This window comes from Rana temporaria, chromosome 1, assembly GCF_905171775.1.
Source record: "Rana temporaria chromosome 1, aRanTem1.1, whole genome shotgun sequence".
NCBI classification, from domain to species: Eukaryota; Metazoa; Chordata; class Amphibia; order Anura; family Ranidae; genus Rana; species Rana temporaria.
Window position 1 is genome coordinate 104,784,578 of NC_053489.1, and position 18,505 is coordinate 104,803,082.

At 43.7% G+C, this 18,505-nt stretch overlaps 1 protein-coding gene across 4 annotated transcripts in view; it reads right to left on the minus strand.

Moving 5' to 3' along the window:
* Nucleotides 1-18,505, minus strand: part of FCHO2 (FCH and mu domain containing endocytic adaptor 2) — a 201,914-nt gene that overhangs the window by 97,608 nt on the left and 85,801 nt on the right. For all 4 annotated transcript variants that reach the window (XM_040341455.1, XM_040341458.1, XM_040341456.1 and 1 more), the window contains one exon: nucleotides 13,982-14,086. In XM_040341455.1, coding sequence (XP_040197389.1) covers nucleotides 13,982-14,086 — 105 coding nt within the window. The remainder of the gene's footprint in view (nucleotides 1-13,981; nucleotides 14,087-18,505) is intronic.

The following is an 18,505-nucleotide window of genomic DNA, read 5'->3' on the forward strand; positions in this document are numbered from 1 at the left end:
ACTGCGTCGCTTTAACCGACAATTGCGCGGTCGTGCGACGTGGCTCCCATTTTCCCATAAATAGAGCTTTCTTTTGGTGGTATTTGATCACCTCTGCGTTCTTTTTCTTTGCGCTATAAGCAAAAATAGAGCGAATATTATAATATTTTTTTACTTTTTGCTGTAATAAATATCCCCCAAAAACATATAAAAAAACAAATTTTTTCCTCAGTTTAGGCCGATACATATTCTTCTACATATTTTTGGTAAAAAAAATAACGCAATAAGTGTTTATTGATTGGTTTGCGGAAAAGATATAGGCCCGGATTCACGTAGAAACCGTGCATCTTTGTGCCGGCGTAGCGCATCTCATATGCGCTACGCCGACGTAACTGTGAGAGGCAAGTGCAGTATTTACAAAGCACTCGCTCCCAAACTTGCGCCGGCGTAACGTAAATTGGCCGGCGTAAGCCCGCCTAATTCAAAGTAGGAAGGTAGTGGGCGTGATCTATTATAATGAAGCGTGACCCCATGTAAATGAAGGGCCGGACGAACGGCACATGCTCAGAATCACGTCGCATATACTCCCTAAGATACGACGGCTCAATGCCTTCAACGTGAACGTAACCTACTCCCAGCCCCATTCACTTACGACTTACGCAAACGACGTAAAATCCGACGGCTGTTCCGACGTCCATACCCTAACATGACTTACCCCTGCTTTATGAGGCTTAACTTTACGCCGGACGTACGCCTTACGTAAACGGCGTAGATTACAGCAACGGGCGCAAGTACGTTCGTGAATCGGCGTATCTTGCTCATTTACATATTCGACGCGTAAATCAAGGGAAGTGCCCCTTGCGGCCAGCGTACGTAAATATGCGCCCAAGATACGACGGCGTAGGAGACTTACGTCGGTCGTATCAAGCCAAAATTCAGGCGTATCTTGTTTGCTGAATAAGGCGCATAGATACGACGGCGCATCCGCAGACTTACGCGGCGTATAAGAAGATACATCGGCGTAAGTCCTTTCTGAATCCGGGCCATAGTGTCTACAAAATAGAGGGTAGTTTTATGGCATTTTTTTTTTTAATAATTTTTTTTTTACTAGTTATGGCGGCGATCAGCAATAATATTTTTTGTGATTACGACATAATGGCAGACACATCGGACACTTTTGGCACCATTCACATTTATACAGCGATCAGTGCTATACAAATGCACTAATTACTGTGTATGTGTGACTGGCAGTGAAGGGATTAACCACTAGGGGTCTAGGAAGGGGTTAAGTGTGTCCTAGGGAGTCATTCTAACTGTTAGGGGGAGTGGCTTACTGTGACACATCACTGATCGCTGCTCCCGATAAGAGGGAGCAGACGATTAGTGTCAGTGTCAGTGTCACTAGACAGAACGGGGAGATGCTTGTTTACACAGGCATCTCCCGTTCTGCAGCTCTGTGACATGATCGCAAGACACCGGCGGACATCGAGTCCACGGGTCCCGCAGCGAGCGCACTCACACAGCGGCAAATTTATACTGACGTATATTTACGTCGATTTGCCTGTCTGTGCCATTCTGCCGACGTAAATATACAGGAGCCGGTCCTTAAGTGGTTAAAGTGCAGCCAAAATCCAAAACAGAAAAATCTAAGCAATGTCCATAAAGACATGAATGAGTGAGTTTGCGGTGGAGGAACTTGACTGGCCTGCACAGTCTTGACCTCAACCCAATTGAACACCTTTGGGGTGAATTCGCTTCTGGAAGAATGGTCAAACATTCCCATAGACACACTCCTAAACCTTGTGGACAGCCTTCCCAGAAGAGTTGAAGCTGTTCTAGCTGCAAAGGGTGGGCCAACTCAATATTGAACCCTACGGACTAAGACTGGGATGCCATTGAAGTTCATGTGTGTGTAAAGGCAGGTGTCCCAATACTTCTAGTAATATAGTGCGTATATCAGAGTAGAGTTTAGACACACTTATTACTTCACATTCTCTACAACTACCAGCCAGTAATGCTTTGCTAGCCTGGTACCTGAGTGATCTGACCTCTTCTGGCATTCTGCATATATCACACACAGAGGTGTGGAATGCTACTTAAACCCAGATTAAAGAGCTAAATGAGATCCAGCTAACAATTATTTATAACTACCTGTGCACGTCATTGCTTCCACCTGTACATACACACATTGTAACCTTTCCTAAAAGTGCTACTACATGTTGGACAGGGCTTTTTTTTTTTCTTATATAATTAATCTGGTTAAATTAAACACTGAACTCAAATAAAAAATAAACACCTTAAACACATGTAAGTATTCATTAAAATTTAAATATAGCTACACTTATTAGTACTGAAATTAGTCTTGAAATCAGCCTTCTGTGGTCTACACAACAGGACTCGCACTTCGGGACACCTGTGCACGTGCGCTCCCGAGTTCTGCTTCTATTGAAACAGAAAGCAGGACTCGGCCCCGCCCCCCGCGTCACTGGAGTTGATTGACAGCAGCGGAAGCCAATGGCTGCACTGCTATCAATCTATCCAATCAGGACATGAGACACCAGCTAGAGCTAGTGTGCTCACCCCAAGAGAACAAGACCGGATTCAGGTAAGTAAAATGGGGGCACTGGGAGGGCTGCAGCATGAGAGGCTTTTCACTTTAATGCATAGAATGCATTAAAGTGAAAAACCATGAGGGTTTACAACCCCTTTAAAAGCCTCCCCCTTTTAAAAGAAAGGGGGGGAGAGAGAGAGAGAGAGAGAGAGAGAGAGAGACACGCCCCCCCCCCAAGACAGGGGGTTGAGAGAGACATGCCCCCCCCCCCCAAGACAGGGGGAGAGAGAGAGATGCCCCCCCAAGACAGGGGGGGGAGAGAGACATGCCCCCCCAAGACAGGGGGGGAGAGAGAGAGACATGCCCCTCCAAGACAGGGGGGGAGAGAGAGACATGCCCCCCCAAGACAGGGGGGGAGAGAGAGAGAGACATGCCCCCCCAAGACAGGGGGGGGGAGAGAGAGAGACATGCCTCCCCAAGACAGGGGGAGAGAGAGAGACACGCCCCCCCAAGACAGGGGGAGAGAGAGACATGCCCCCCCAAGACAGGGGGGAGAGAGAGACATGCCCCCCCAAGACAGGGGGGAGAGAGAGAGAAATTCCCCCCCAAGACAGGGGGAGAGAGAGACATGCCCCCCCAAGACAGGGGGAGAGAGAGAGACATGCCCCCCCAAGACAGGGGGAGAGAGAGAGAGAGAGACATGCCCCCCCAAGACAGGGGGAGAGAGAGAGAGACATGCCCCCCCAAGACAGGGGGAGAGAGAGAGAGAGACATGCCCCCCCAAGACAGGGGGAGAGAGAGAGAGACATGCCCCCCCAAGACAGGGGGAGAGAGAGAGAGACATGCCCCCCCAAGACAGGGGGAGAGAGAGAGAGACATGCCCCCCCAAGACAGGGGGAGAGAGAGAGAGACATGCCCCCCCAAGACAGGGGGGGGAGAGAGACACCCCCCAAGACAGGGGGGGAGAGAGACACCCCCAAGACAGGGGGGGAGAGAGACACCCCCCAAGACAGGGGGGGGGGGAGACACCCCCCAAGACAGGGGGGGGGGGAGAGACACACCCCAAGACAGGGGGGGAGAGAGACACACCCCAAGACAGGGGGGGAGAGAGACACACCCCAAGACAGGGGGGGAGAGAGACACACCCCAAGACAGGGGGGGAGAGAGACACACCCCAAGACAGGGGGGGAGAGAGACACACCCCAAGACAGGGGGGAGAGAGACACACCCCAAGACAGGGGGGAGAGAGACACACCCCAAGACGGGGGGAGAGAGACACACACACCAAGACGGGGGGAGAGAGACACACACACCAAGACGGGGGGGAGAGAGACACACACACCAAGACGGGGGGAGAGAGACACACACACCAAGACGGGGGGAGAGAGACACACACACCAAGACGGGGGGAGAGAGACACACCAAGACGGGGGGAGAGAGACACACCAAGACGGGGAGAGAGAGACGCACCAAGACGGGGAGAGAGAGACGCACCAAGACGGGGGGGAGAGAGACGCACCAAGACGGGGGGAGAGAGAGACACACCAAGACAGGGGGAGAGAGAGACACACCAAGACAGGGGGAGAGAGACACACACACCAAGACAGGGGGAGAGACACACACACACCAAGACAGGGGGAGAGACAAACACACACACACATCAAGATTGGGGAGAGAGACACCAAGACGGGGGGAAGAGAGACACCAAGACGGGGGGAAGAGAGACACCAAGACGGGGGGGGAAGAGAGACACCAAGACGGGGGGGGAGAGAGACACCAAGACGGGGGGGGGGAAGAGAGACACCAAGACGGGGGGAAGAGAGACACCAAGACGGGGGGAAGAGAGACACCAAGACGGGTGGAAGAGAGACACCAAGACGGGGGGAAGAGAGACACCAAGACGGGGGGAAGAGAGACACCAAGACGGGGGGAAGAGAGACACCAAGACGGGGGGAAGAGAGACACCAAGACGGGGGGAAGAGAGACACCAAGACGGGGGGAAGAGAGACACCAAGACGGGGGGAAGAGAGACACCAAGACGGGGGAAAAGAGACACCAAGACGGGAGAGAGACCAATATAGCTTTAGCTATATTGCAATGCATTCTCAGAAAATTACAGTGGCTGCAAATTGACAAGGAAAGGTAATTTTTAATAAATTACAATAGGATTCATCTCGCAATTATATGTGCTATATTATTTTTTCATTATTTGCTTTTTCTTGGTGGAGTTACCCTTTAAGATATATGGAGTTGTAGGGTACTACTTGTTTCCTGGCGCCACACATCACCCCCCAAACCTGCACTACCACTCTACTTTATAGTACTTCATTCTACCACTTATCTCCACCGCCTTATCTTCAGGGCTTTACATTCAAGCCATTATTAACATTTCAATCTAATTAACTTTGGAAGCTTACTATAAATGAGCAGATAAAATTAACTACAGTAAAATCTTAGATACAGGACAGTAGCCAAGAACGCTTTCAGTTAATGAACAACACGCTAAATCTTTCCTGCCTAAACCAGACATGTAATCGCACTGAAATTAAATAAAAATAATAGCTACAATATACCAACATTTTGGGGGGAACAAAATGTTCCAGTGCAATTTAATTTGAAAGGTAAAAACAAGAATTTCTGTGCCACTCTTAAAGTGGAAGTAAACCCTTCTATCATTTTCAGCCAAGGAAGCTGCCATCTTGGCCTCTGTTAAATCTTAAACTGCCATGATGCTGCACATGTGATCAGTTTGGATGGTTTGACAGTTTGGCTGAGAGCACAACCATGTGACAGTTAGCATTTTCTGGACGTGACGGGAACGTAACTGTTTTTTTTTACTGTTAAACCGATGGATATATATAGATATATATATATATCTATATATCTATACATACATACATACACGGTATATATATATATATATATATATATATATATATATATATATATATATATGTGTGTGTGTGTGTGTGTGTGTGTGTGTGTACCCACAGATGGTTAGACCTCAAAGGTGGGGCACAATCCATCTATCGGTATCCAAGGGAGGTCATCTGTCCCTAACCGTAGGTGATACATGCCCAAAGTGTTGGAGAGCTGTGACTACTGTGATCCTGTTGTTCAGGCACAGACATTGTTAATTGGAACACCTGGGATTCGGGCTTTAACCACATCCCACCCGGCCACTGCATATATACGGTCGGCTTCCTCCTTCTGATTGGACGTTTCAGGAACATCCCTCAGAAGGACCATACTAGCTGTCACTTTTTTTATTAGTGCGGCCAACCATATGGCCACGCCATTCATTCACACAGCTCTGGGTATGAATTAACTAGCAGTCCCAACATCCTTTGCGGATGTCAGCTTGCAGTTCTCAATGAACTACCACTGTGGAGCATCGTGGTAGTTAACTGATTCTTCCTGTCAGTGCATCTGCTTGTCCGTACGAGATGTATATGGGTACACAGATACACAGATAGGTCTGCAGGAGACTTGCATGATGTAGTGATCTGCTGATTGCTAGTGCAATGCTTTACAGGCTCCAAACAAAAAAATATAATAATTTTTATTTTTTAACCTGCAATAAATGTGCATTTATTTATTTTTGTTAAGAATACTGATGGTATCTGTTGACCAGTTTGTTCAATCGGTCATAGTGTGAACCCAAGTAACCCATATATAGAACAAGTGCAAGAACTATGAAGGATTTTATTTGTAATACAAATAGCAATCATTGCGTTCTCTGTAAATTGCTCTTATTAGAATATCTGTGGATTTCTATACTTCACCTATTACAGTTAGAGAAACTTCTCTCCACATATACAAAACAAGGACATTAATAGGAATTATTCAGCCTAAAACCAACTTAGTAATGGGAAGATGAGCTGTAAAAGCCAAACTTTTTTGTAAGGCTGTTACTGATTAAAATTTTTGTGTTTGATTAATTGATTTTTTTTAGCCTAGGTTCACATTGGAGCGATTTGTCATGCGATTTGAAAGATCAAATCGCATGATAAGTCGCAGCCTATTGGCGGCAATGGCACTGTTCCAATCGGTGCGACACCGATTTGCAAAAGTAGTTCCTGCACTACTTTTGCCAATTTCAGGTGCGATTTCTATAGACATCGGTGTATGAAGCCACACAAATGTCTATCAAGTAGCACCTGAAATCGCGCTGACCTTGCTACTTTGAAATCGCGCTACTTCAAGTAAAGTAGCACGATTTCAAAGTATCATCAGTGTGAACCAGGGCTTAATCGATTAATTTCAATTATGACGCACATACAGATCCAACTACTTTTAGCTGATCTCCTTGCAGGCTGATTCCCAGTGCAGCTACCAACCACTGGAAAAATGGATAACAACAAATAAAGAGAACTAAGAAAAAAAATGGATAGCAGGATACAAAAAACACACAAAGGCAGAACTCAATGGGAATAGCATTAAAACTTTTATAGTCTTCAAGTACAAAATAAATATTGCACTGGAGATAAAATCGATGTAGCTACATAACCTGTAAAAATGGTGCGAGTAATACCAAACGGTAGCAAAATCAGTCATAAAAACATGTAGCTAAGTAGATACTGGTATAAACATGTGTACAACGATACCACTGCTGAATCCAGATGAGGAGAAGTTAACATTTGTCTGTCGGGATGTAGATGTCCCGTGAAGGGAACTATCACAACTCCGAGGGGATGGTTGTAGAATCCCAGGTTGATAGAGGGAAGTGTAACAGCCCTTGCGTGTGGCAGATAGTAAGGTCCCGCCGGCATGCAGATATGAGGGCACAGCAAAGGAGCCCTTCAGATGGACACGGCAAGCCCCACCGGGGTCCGTGACATCACCGGATCGCCGACGGAACTCCCTGAAGACCCGAAAGTCGGCTGAGAGGTGAGTACCGATCAAAAGAATTTTAATCGATCAAAAAAAATTAATCGTTAATTTCCGCAGCCCTACTTTTTTGTGAATAATGCGACTGCCATCACGAAATCTCTCTTATAGGATTAAAAAAAAGTTGACTATAGTGTCATTGTGAGAGTTTTTGCTTTGTTGATGACAGTAGAACATTAGAATCATACGGTGATACACACCCTATGCCCAATGTAAACTTTGACTTTGCTAGTGTTCAATCACCTGAACAAAGCTGCATGTATCCCATTGTCTGAGAATACAAGTCCTGTACTGTAAATTAAGAGAAGTGTAATTTGTGGCCCAAAGAAAACTGGCAGGCCTTTCAACTAGCACAAGAAATAAACAGGCACATTTTATTTACAGTTCTAAAGAATCTGTCATTTATCAGGCATCATCTCATTGCTGTAGAGTTCAATGATCCAGAAATCATGCTTTTAAAATGTGTGTTCCCACGGCTGAGTAATCAATGGAAAATCTGAGGTTTTGGAGCCTTTTATTTATATAATTTTCAACATTTCAGAAGGCTGCATAAGAGCTGTAATAGAGCTTGTGACGCTAATCTGTGTCTGGAATCCGAGGATAATCGGCCAGGATAGCTGTGCCCAGGGCAAGGCTGGTATCACACCATATCATTAGCTTGGTCTATCACAGACTCAGAATATGACACTGTCTAATAAATTGTCTTAGTCTGTGACTAATTCTATTTCTAACTACCAACTCTAAATAAACTATCTGACTATCTTAGATACCTTCCTACCCCTATCTTTTTAGGTTATAAACTATTCTAAGAATGGGGAAAATGGCAAGTGGTTAGGACTACCAGTCTACCAAAAAAATAAATTTTAGTTTTTTTGTTTTTTTTTTACTTAACTCAGGACCCTGCATTTACTATATCTGGTCTCCCACAGTACGCATAACATGGAAATACAATATTTTTAGTAAATATAAACTGGTAAATACCTTTTTCTCATCAGAAGTTTGTCTGGTTAAAACTTGTAGGAGGAGTTTTCATACTGCACTGCCTATCCTATGAGGATGTAGGACACCTGACCCTCTATATTGGGGATCTTCAAACTACAGCCCTGAAGCTGTTGCGGAACTACACATCCCATGAGACATTGCAAGACTCTGACATTCACAGACATGATTAGGCATGATGGGAATTGTAGTTCCTGAACAACTGGGGGGCCATAGTTTGAAGACCCCTGCTCTATATGGACAGAGTTAATTGGTATGTCTTGGGAGAGTGCATGTGATCAGCACAGGACCAAACTGAGCATGTGCAGACTGACTCCACTAACTGTTCCATCTGGAGATGGTTTGGGGACAACGCAAGGAGGACAGGATCTGTGCATACAGGATCAAACAGCCTTTTTACACAATACGGAGGATTAACCCCTTAGGTTCCACAGTGAGTATAACAAGCATGCTTTACTGCATATACAGACCGATTTTACAGTTGTGGTGTTAGTAACACTTTAAGCCCCTTACACATGGGCCGAATGTCGGGAGACATCAGTCTGTTAAAAAAAAACAGCTGACATTCGGCCTGTGTGTATGCCACCCTGCCCGGCTTCTATAAGAAGAGCATGCTGGAAAATCAGCAGCCAACCGATTCCTGATCAGCAATGGCGGAGAGAGCCAATCGTAGTGCTCTGGCTAAGGGAAGGGGTACCCCTGTCAGATTACAACAGCTCAGCGGGGAGATTGCTATACTAAACTACTAACAGTTTTTATTTTTTGTTCAACCCAAAAACTCAAAGTGGGTACCAAGCTTTAAACCAGAAGAATCAAGAAGGACAGGCATTTAAATAGCAGGAGACATCAATATTAATAGACAGCGATACAAAAATCTAAAAAAATTATAGGCACATGCCATGGTTTCCAAAGTGTTAGCAACTGGGGTTTGTTCAGAACTACGCTAGAAATTATCTGTCTTACATAAAGAAGACTATGAACAAGCTTTGAGGTAAATGTTCCATGTGCCAAAACATGTATTATGCCACTGTGCTACCAACTGTATTGCCATTACATCAAAATGTAGGTACGGATTAAAGAGCACCCACGCGCTGTCAGTGAAAAGTGACAATGACACTCTAAAGCCTCGTACACCCATTTTCCATTGCCAATTGTGTGTTGGCAGGGTTTTGTCGGATAATCCGACCGTTTGTACGCTCCATCGGAAAATTGTTGTCAGAATTCCTGACAACAAATGTGGGACAGCATGCTTTAAAATTTTCCGACAACAAATGTGTCTTGTCGGATTTTCCAATCGTGTGTACACAAGTCAGTCTGAAAAAAATCCAAAGTACAAACACGCATGCTCAGAAGCAATGCTAACCATAAGACAACATTAGTAGAATTTGCCCAAAGGGTGGCGCCAAAGAGCTGAAAAACCACATCGTTTTGCGTTTGTTGGCCAACAAAGTATTGCCGTTTGTATGCAGAACAAGTTCACTGCCAACGCCCTTCGCACAAAATTCAACGACTTTGTCCGATGGAAATCCAATCGTGTGTACGAGGCTTTAGCCTCACCATGCACAAAGATTTTGCAGCTTGCTAGAACAAAAACAAGTGCCAGCAGACAGAGCGATCATTACTGGGTTCGGTTTACTAAGCAATTAACATTTCATACCCCACTGCCACCAGATATTTTATCGCAATATATTAAAAGTTTACACTAAAATGTATAACTTATAATAAATGTCTGTAATACCCACTGTCACCACAAACAGGAATATCTAGAGATTTACCACATAGCAGAACCCTTCAAAGGGGACAGGGATTCTTTAAGTACTCCATTGGTGCATTAGAGGCAATTTTAACACTTTTCAAAATACAGTAAAACCTTGGTTTGCGAGCATAATTCGTTCCAGAAACATGCTTGTAATCCAAAGCACTTGTATATCAAAGCATGTATGGTTTAATAGAAAAGGTAAAAAAGGGTGCAAAAAATATTTGCATAAAAAGAGTATTACAAAAGGAAACAAACATTAACCACTTCCCGACCAGCCGCTGCAGATATACTGCGGCAGGTCGGCTCCCCTGCACAAATCGACATACTGTTACGTCGGCCCGTGCAGTAGCTTTTGCGGACGCGCGCCCACTGCGTGCCACGGGAGCTCATCCACGGGTTTTGCGGACTCGATGTCTGCCGGCCAGCCACGATCGTGGGAAAGAGAGACAGAATGGGGATCTGTCAATGTAAATAAATAGATCCCCGTTCTGACAGGGGAGGAGAGAGATGCGCTGTTCCTAGTGATTAGGAACAGCAGATCTCTCTTCTCCCAGGCAACACATCCCCCAAACAGTTAGAAACACCTCACAGGGAACACACTTAACCCCTTGATCGGCCCCTATTGTTAACCCATTCCCTGTCGGTGCCATTTATACAGTAATCAGTGCATTTTTACAGCACTGATGAGTGTATAAATGTCACTGATCCACAAAAAAGTGTAAAACGTGTCCGATGATGCTCTGTTGGACCTGGTAATCTCAAACCATGCAAAGCTTATTACAAATGTTCATATAAAAGGAACATCTGGGTAGCAGTGACCATAACACAATTTAATTTGATGTTAGCTTTAAGAAAAAAAACACATATGGGAAAGATAAAAACACTAAACTTTAAAGCGGGGGTTCACCCTGTTAAAAAAAAAAAAAATGTTTTTTTTTATCAGACCATTACATTCGGCATCGTAGCGCGAGCTACGGTATGCCGGTCTTACATTTTTTTATCCCCGTACTCACTGTGCTATCGATGATTGAAGAATCCGGGGAATGGGCGTTCCTATGGTGAGAGAAGGTGATTGACGGCCGGCCCTGGCACGTCACGCTTTTCCGGAAATAGCCGAAATAGGCTTGGCTATTCACGGCGCCTGCGCATAGCCTGTGCGCAGGCGCCGTGAATAGCCGAGACCTACTCCGGCTGTCTTCGGGGAGCGTGACGTGCCAGAGCCGGCCGTCAATCATCCTCCCTCTCCATAGGCACGCCCATTCCCCGCGGGAGTCAGATTCTTCAATCATCGATAGCACAGTGAGTACGGGGATTAAAAATTTAAGACCGGCATACCGTATTTTGCGCTACGATGCCGAATGTAATGGTCTAATGATGTGAAGGAGGGTGAACCACCGCTTTAATAGAGCAAATTTAGAGGGCTGCTCTCCCGGACTTAGACTGGGAGGGAATATTGGCATTGATAAACACTGAACAGAAATGTGAATTCTTCAAAAAGACTGTTTGTGAACTCACTGCAAAGTATATTCCAATAGGCAATAAGTTTAAAAGGCTAAAAATAAAACCTATGTGGCTCACGGTCAAAGTTAAAAAAAGCTATAAACAATAAAAAAATATAAAAATTAAGGAACACGAGTGTCGTTAAAATGTTACAAAGAATATAACCGAATATGTAAAAAGGAAATCAAGGATCAAAAAATACAAAACGAACGACAGATTGCAAAAGAGTAGGACAAACCCCCGAAAAATCTTCAAATATATTAATAGTAAAAAAGGTCAGGTCTGAGCATGTAGGCCCTTTACAAAATAATCTAGAGTGGGTGACTGGGGACAAAGAGTAGGCAAATTTATTTAATACATTTTTCAGTTCTGTGTATACAAAGGAGCATGGGGGAGCTCATGTCCATTATGGGGGTGGTAGTGACAGTCCCAAATGATCCACAATGGCTCAAATGTGATATGGTCCAGAAATATTTAGACAGAATAATTCTAATTTTTAGGGACTCGTTAATGACGGAATTGGTATCACTGGATTGGCGTAGGGCCAATGTAGTGCCCATATTTAAAAAGGGAACAAAGTCTTTACCAAGTAACTATAGACCTGTTAGTTTGACTTCTATAGTCGAGAAGAGAATTTAATAAAAGACCACATAGGCTAGTTCTTGCTGCAAAAAAAATGGAAGAGTGCTTCTAACAAAATAAAGAATAGTTTATATAGAAAAGTAGAAGCAATACTTCTTACTACACCCCTAAAGTCTATCTGTCTGGCCACACTCCTGCCAGATCTCCACTGTGTCCACTTGAATCTGTATTGGACACCAATGCAAAGTCTGCCAGCCAAGCAGCTGCTTCTGTACATGCAAGTCTCATATGCTGACAGGGAAGATGCAGAAAGGAGAAAAAAGCCGAGTAGATGACTTATTGTGTTGCTACTCCTTCACTACCCAATCAAGCATGAGATGACACCTCTGTCCTTACAAATTCCAACAGATAAAACAGTTTGCATATGTCTATTTAGCTTTTTGCCTGGAGCTTGGTACAAATGTAAAGTCAATACATTAGAAATACTCATCTGCCAGAGCAAAGGGAAGCTGCCCCTGCTGGAAGAACACAGTAATTACTGATAGTAGCTATAACAGCCACTAGCAATAATCGCATGTAAAAAAACAACAAGTTGATCAATGGAACAATGGTTCCTGCTGAACTGGCTGAGATTCAAACCATCTATTGCCAGCTTAAGTTAAACTGTTTAAGAGAAGCACAAACAGAACTGCAGACAAGATACAATGGGCATCTCTGTTAGCTCTTGTTTGGTCTGGTCTTCTCCATTAACTCTCCACAGGAATGTCAACAGCCACAGAGCCTATAAGCTGTAGTACAGAATAGCTCTATGTATTAGTGCATTAAAATATATATGTTGTATTGCACAATCGTGCCATGTCTACATGTGTAACTAGTAGCTGCTAGACCCTGCTATAAGAGATAATGTTTTGAGAGTATGTGGTAGGAATTGATCCCACACTGGGGTGTTTCCATAAGCAAGCTTCAACACTTCCATTTCAGTAGTTCCCATCTACAGCAGTATACGGGGAATCATTTTCTGCCATCTGGGCCTCACATGTCACAGAGTAGGGGGTGGTGACAATTTAGTTGGAGTTGGGCCAGGCAAGAGCTCAATTCCAACTTAAAGCCTAACTTCAGGTATAAATTCACTTTAAAGCAGAGGTCTTGCCGATTTTTTTTTTTAAAAGCCAGCAGCTACAAACTTATAAAATATGGACACTTGCCTGTCCAGCACGCTCACGATGTCGGCAGCCGACATCGTGAGCGTGGAAAGTGGAACTCCGCTTTAAATAGTTTGTTTGGGCCAAGCTGGTTCAGTTATTTCCTTTACCAACAGATATATTGCCTGTCAGCTCTCTATGCAGAGGTGGGCGGATGACTTCACAATCCCTTCCGCAGCCAATCAGGAGAAGCCTTTTATTCATTGATAAAATACAATGCTTCATGTGAACGGGCGAGCAAAACTCAGCCTACCTTGATTGTGTCCAAGTAGCAGACGGGAAGTCACTCATACCGCTGCTGAAAGGCGCACTGTACAGTATGCTGTATGTAGCCAATGTATATTAAAGTTTCTTTACATACCAACGTAAAATATAGGCTTATGTTATAAAGTGTAAAAACCCTTTTCTGGACTCTTCATTTTATCACAGGTGCTAGGTTTTTTGCATCTAATGTTGTACCTTGTTTCTTCCCGTACAGTTGAATATTATGTTCAGTATTTGCACCAATTGTTTTCTCACCTGTGCAGTCTCTGCCATCTTCTGCTCAAAATCAGATTTTACAGCAGCGTACTTCTCAACGCAGCCCTTGTAGCTTTCTGTAGCTTTTTTGGCTTTTAGCGATGCCTAGTAAAACAAAGATTTGAAAAGGTAAACGTTACTTACAAAGAAGCCCAATTGCTAAAGTCAACTTTGCCTACTAGGTATAAAAAAAAAAAGCATTCGGCTACTTTCACATAAAGGCGCTTTGCAGGTGCTATAATAGTGCCTGGAAATCGCCCTGAAAGAGCCGCTGCATTTACTCCAGTGTAAAAGCCTGAGGGCTTTCACAATGGATCAGTGCGCTGGCAGGACGCTCAAAAAAGTCTTGCCAGTCGCATCTTTGAGGCACTGTAGGAGTGGTGAATACACTGCTCCTAAAGCGCCCCTGCCCATTGAACTCAATGGGCAGTGCCTCCAAACTGCCAGCAGTGAGCAGTTTCAACCCTTTTTCGGCCACTAGCAGGGGTTAAAAGCACCCCACAAGCGGCCGAAAAGTGCTGCAAAAACAATGGTAAAGCGCCGCTAATGCTCGTGACGCCCCAGTGTGAAAATAGCCTAACAGACAGCAGTCACCATAAGGTGCCTGCTCTTATCCTTCCATGTGCTCATCCACTGTCCTGATTCAGCACCAGAACACCAAGAACAAAACAGTACTTCAATGTAAGGTAGCCACCATGCATTGGCTGCCAGGCACAGCTGCACCAGATTTTGCACTCTACAGTTTTAGTAAATCAACTCTGATGCGTTTTAGCGAGTTTTTAATGCTTTGCATAACAAACAGATGAAGCTTTTTTTAGAAGGTTATCCACGTGTTGCCTTTGGCAATAATGTAATACGTGTTTTTACCAAAATGCACCAAAGATGCAGCAAGGAGGATTTTTCAGCAATGCAAGGCACTGTTTCCCAATGTAACACAGCTTCATAGATTATCATGGAAATTTGCTTTCATGCTTTAAGTGCGCTGTTATTCCACTTTATAGCGCACATAATAAAATGCCCAGGTACGAACAATCTCTTAAAAACTGTTAACTATCTCCCAGCTTATAACCCTCTGCCAGAGCAGTTTTGTATTTTTTGTGAACATTTAATTTAGGAACTGAAGGTTAATTAAAACCTCAAAAACATTATATAATTCCTAAGAGTAGAGACGCTGGAGAGTAAAATGGTGTTTTTTCTAAAATATTAGCTCTACTATTTATCAAACCCATAATTTTTAGCAAAGCATACACAAAAGTTACGTTTATTGCACACAAACACAAATTAGTGCCTAATTTTTGGTAAACTATAAGAAGGTGAAAATATGTGGAGTAAATCGATACCAAACATGCCAAGACTTAAAAATGCCAGCGCCTGTGAAACTGCGACAAACTACAGTACCTGAAATTGTCCATAGGTGAAAATTTACAGGTCATCGGTTTAGTGTTAACTGTGATCAATCATTTATTGTTAATAGTGGTTGCATATGTGGGACACCCAATTTGTGTGTTTATGCCTGTATGTACGTGTAGTACATGGGGAAGAAGGGCTTAGTAAGAAAAAAAAATTGAGTTTTTAATTGATTATACGTTTTTCCCCCCCATTATTGCCATTACATAGGAACCTTACATGGGTGGTAGCGTATAGTTTTGGAGATTTAGTCCTTCCCTACTTATACACCTAATATTTGTGGTATCCAATGCCTCTGCCAGGTAACCATGAAGAATTCTAAAGCATTGCTTCTTTCCCATCCTTTTCTCAGCATGTCATAGTAGGGCTGAACCTAAACATAAACCGGCCCTCCGATTCCTCTTATATTAAATTGTATTCTAATCGTACGGTCTGCCCTCATGTTGCAAAGTGCTACGCAAACTGTTGCCGCTATATAAATCTTGTATAATAATAAGTCTCACCCCCCATGATGCAGCAGGAGCTTTCCCAAATCTTGCCCTCCATTGACCTGACTAGCAATCAGCACCTACTTCATTTGAATATTGCCTGTTCTCACAATTCAATGAACTGCTGGAGGAAAAAAACCTTTGATTGATATTATGGGGGCCGGGGGGGGGGGGGGGGGTAGTGTTTTGTCTTTTTTATTTTTTTTGCATTGAAAACAGTAAGCTGTTTGAACAAAATGTTCATCTTCTTCATGCACATACATATGAATGTTTGAGGCAGGATGGTGGCGATAGGATGCCTTTATGTCACATGACCGTTTAAATGTACGGTAAATCTGGCATCTTTAAAATGATAAAGCACGTCATCAACCCATTCTGCCACCGCAATCTTTTTTTAAACCAAACAATCCGTATGAGTGCTTGTAACTAAAAATAATCACATCCGAATTGTCTTATGGGTGGGGGACATGAAAACAAGGCTAAGATTAGCCGAGGCAACTATTTTATGTGGGATAACACCCTTGAGCATAATGTTAAGAACATTTAAAAATGACAATATCCTCAGTATATACATACAAAACATAATATATACTGTAAACAGTACAAATGTCATTTCATTATTTCAACACGTCTGTTTGAATAAATATCTGTATTTACTGGCAGACGTATAAGTAGGGATCATGTGATGACAGAACATAATGCCTACTCAGTTCCCTTTTTTGGTTCCACCCCTACTTTATCAGGATAGCAATTCTTTAGTTGTCCCTAAAAGACAAATCTTCATTATATTTAGGCTGCCATTTAACGGGCATAGTTAAGTGGAATTCTAGTCTAGATCTAAAGAAGCCTTAACTGCTCCCACCCCCTTCTAACTACCCTGTAGAAAGAAGATACTCATGTTTAGCTATTCTGGGGGCACTCTGGTCCAGTCATGTCATCTCCCCAGCAGCCGGCTACAGGGGAGAGAAGAGAGAGCCAACAATGTATGGAATGCCTGTGTGGTGGCATCAACCATAGGATTACTATGGGGCATCTGCTGTTTGCTGTCCCTTCTTTTCTCTAAAGCCGGCTGCTGGGGAGATCATGTGACCAGGCCAGAGCACCCTTAGAATAGGTAAGCATAAGCATCTTCCTTCTACAGGGTAGTTAGTATAGGGCTTAGGATGGGGAGTGGGAGCATGTTGAAACTTATATTTAGACTGGACTTCTACTTTAACCGCTTCAATACTGGCCACTTTTACCCCCCTTCCAGCCCAGGCCAATTTTCAGCTTTCAGTGCTGTCAAAATTTGAATGCCAATTGAGCGGTCATGCAAGACTGTACCCAAACTAAATGTATATCATTTTTTTAGACGGATAGAGCTTTCTTTTGGTGTTATTTAAAAAAAAAATAAAAAAAAATAAAGCTTTTTATAGTTTCTTTTGTAAAATATTGAAAAAAAAGTTATTTTTCTCCTTCATTGATGTGTGCTGATGAGGCGGCACCGATAGGTGGCACTAATAGGCAGCACTGACTGGCATCACTGCTGGGCACTGTCAATCAGTTCCCTGATTATCTGTGCAGATCTCCCCTGTGAGGAAATGTCGCTGATCGCCTCTCCTCACATGCTGTCTATGCGAGGAGAGGAAGGCTGATAACCAGCATTTCCTTATTTACATGTGATCAGCTGTGAATCAGACACAGCTGATCACATAGGTAAAGAGCCTCGGCTCTTTACCGAGATCTGTGATATGTCGTACCCCAGGGAGACAGCGCACTGCTGATCGCCATGTGCCAAGAGAGCCGCCTCTTGCTCGTCATTTTACAATACGGCGGGCGGAAGGTGGTTAAGGTGTACGGGCCTTCAAACCACGGAATGAAGAAAATTGCATAATCTATGGTCAGCCTAAGGAATAACAGTATAACAAAGGCAGAGAGAACAAGAAGTTATCAGCTCACTGATTTCTGGCAGGAACAATAGATAATTTTTTTACACTTATCAGATATAACAAAATGCTTTAAATTATGCATTTACCAGGCCAAAAGGGAGCAAATAAGATAAGCCCATAGTTAAAGTTTACATATACTTTATTATAACAAAGTAAAGGCCTGATTCCACACATTATTATATCCACATACACAACCAGCGCTAAAGTTCAAATATGGGCTACAAATAATCCATACAATGTTGCAAAGTCCCCAATTTTTTCTGTGCAACTGCAAAGTTCGTCCGATTTTTCACAGCAAATCGGAACCGATGAATGAAAATGTTCGTATGGCAAAGGCTTTTTTTGCTGTTTATGGTTTCTGATCATGCATAGTCTTTGTCTTATTTTTAAGAAAATCATTTGAAAACAGTACACATTAAATGAAAATTGTTCATTATGTTCCCGTACGAGAACATTTTGGACACTGGTGAGGCTGTTGGGCTCAGGCAGGCTGCATATGACGGGCACTGGTGAGGCTGTTGGGTACAGGCAGGCTGCATATGACGAGCACTGGTGAGGCTGTTGGGTACAGGCAGGCTGCATATGACGAGCACTGGTGAGGTTGCTGGGCACAGGCAGGCTGCATATGACGAGCACTGGTGAGGTTGCTGGGCACAGGCAGGCTGCATATGACGAGCACTGGTGAGGCTGCTGGGCACAGG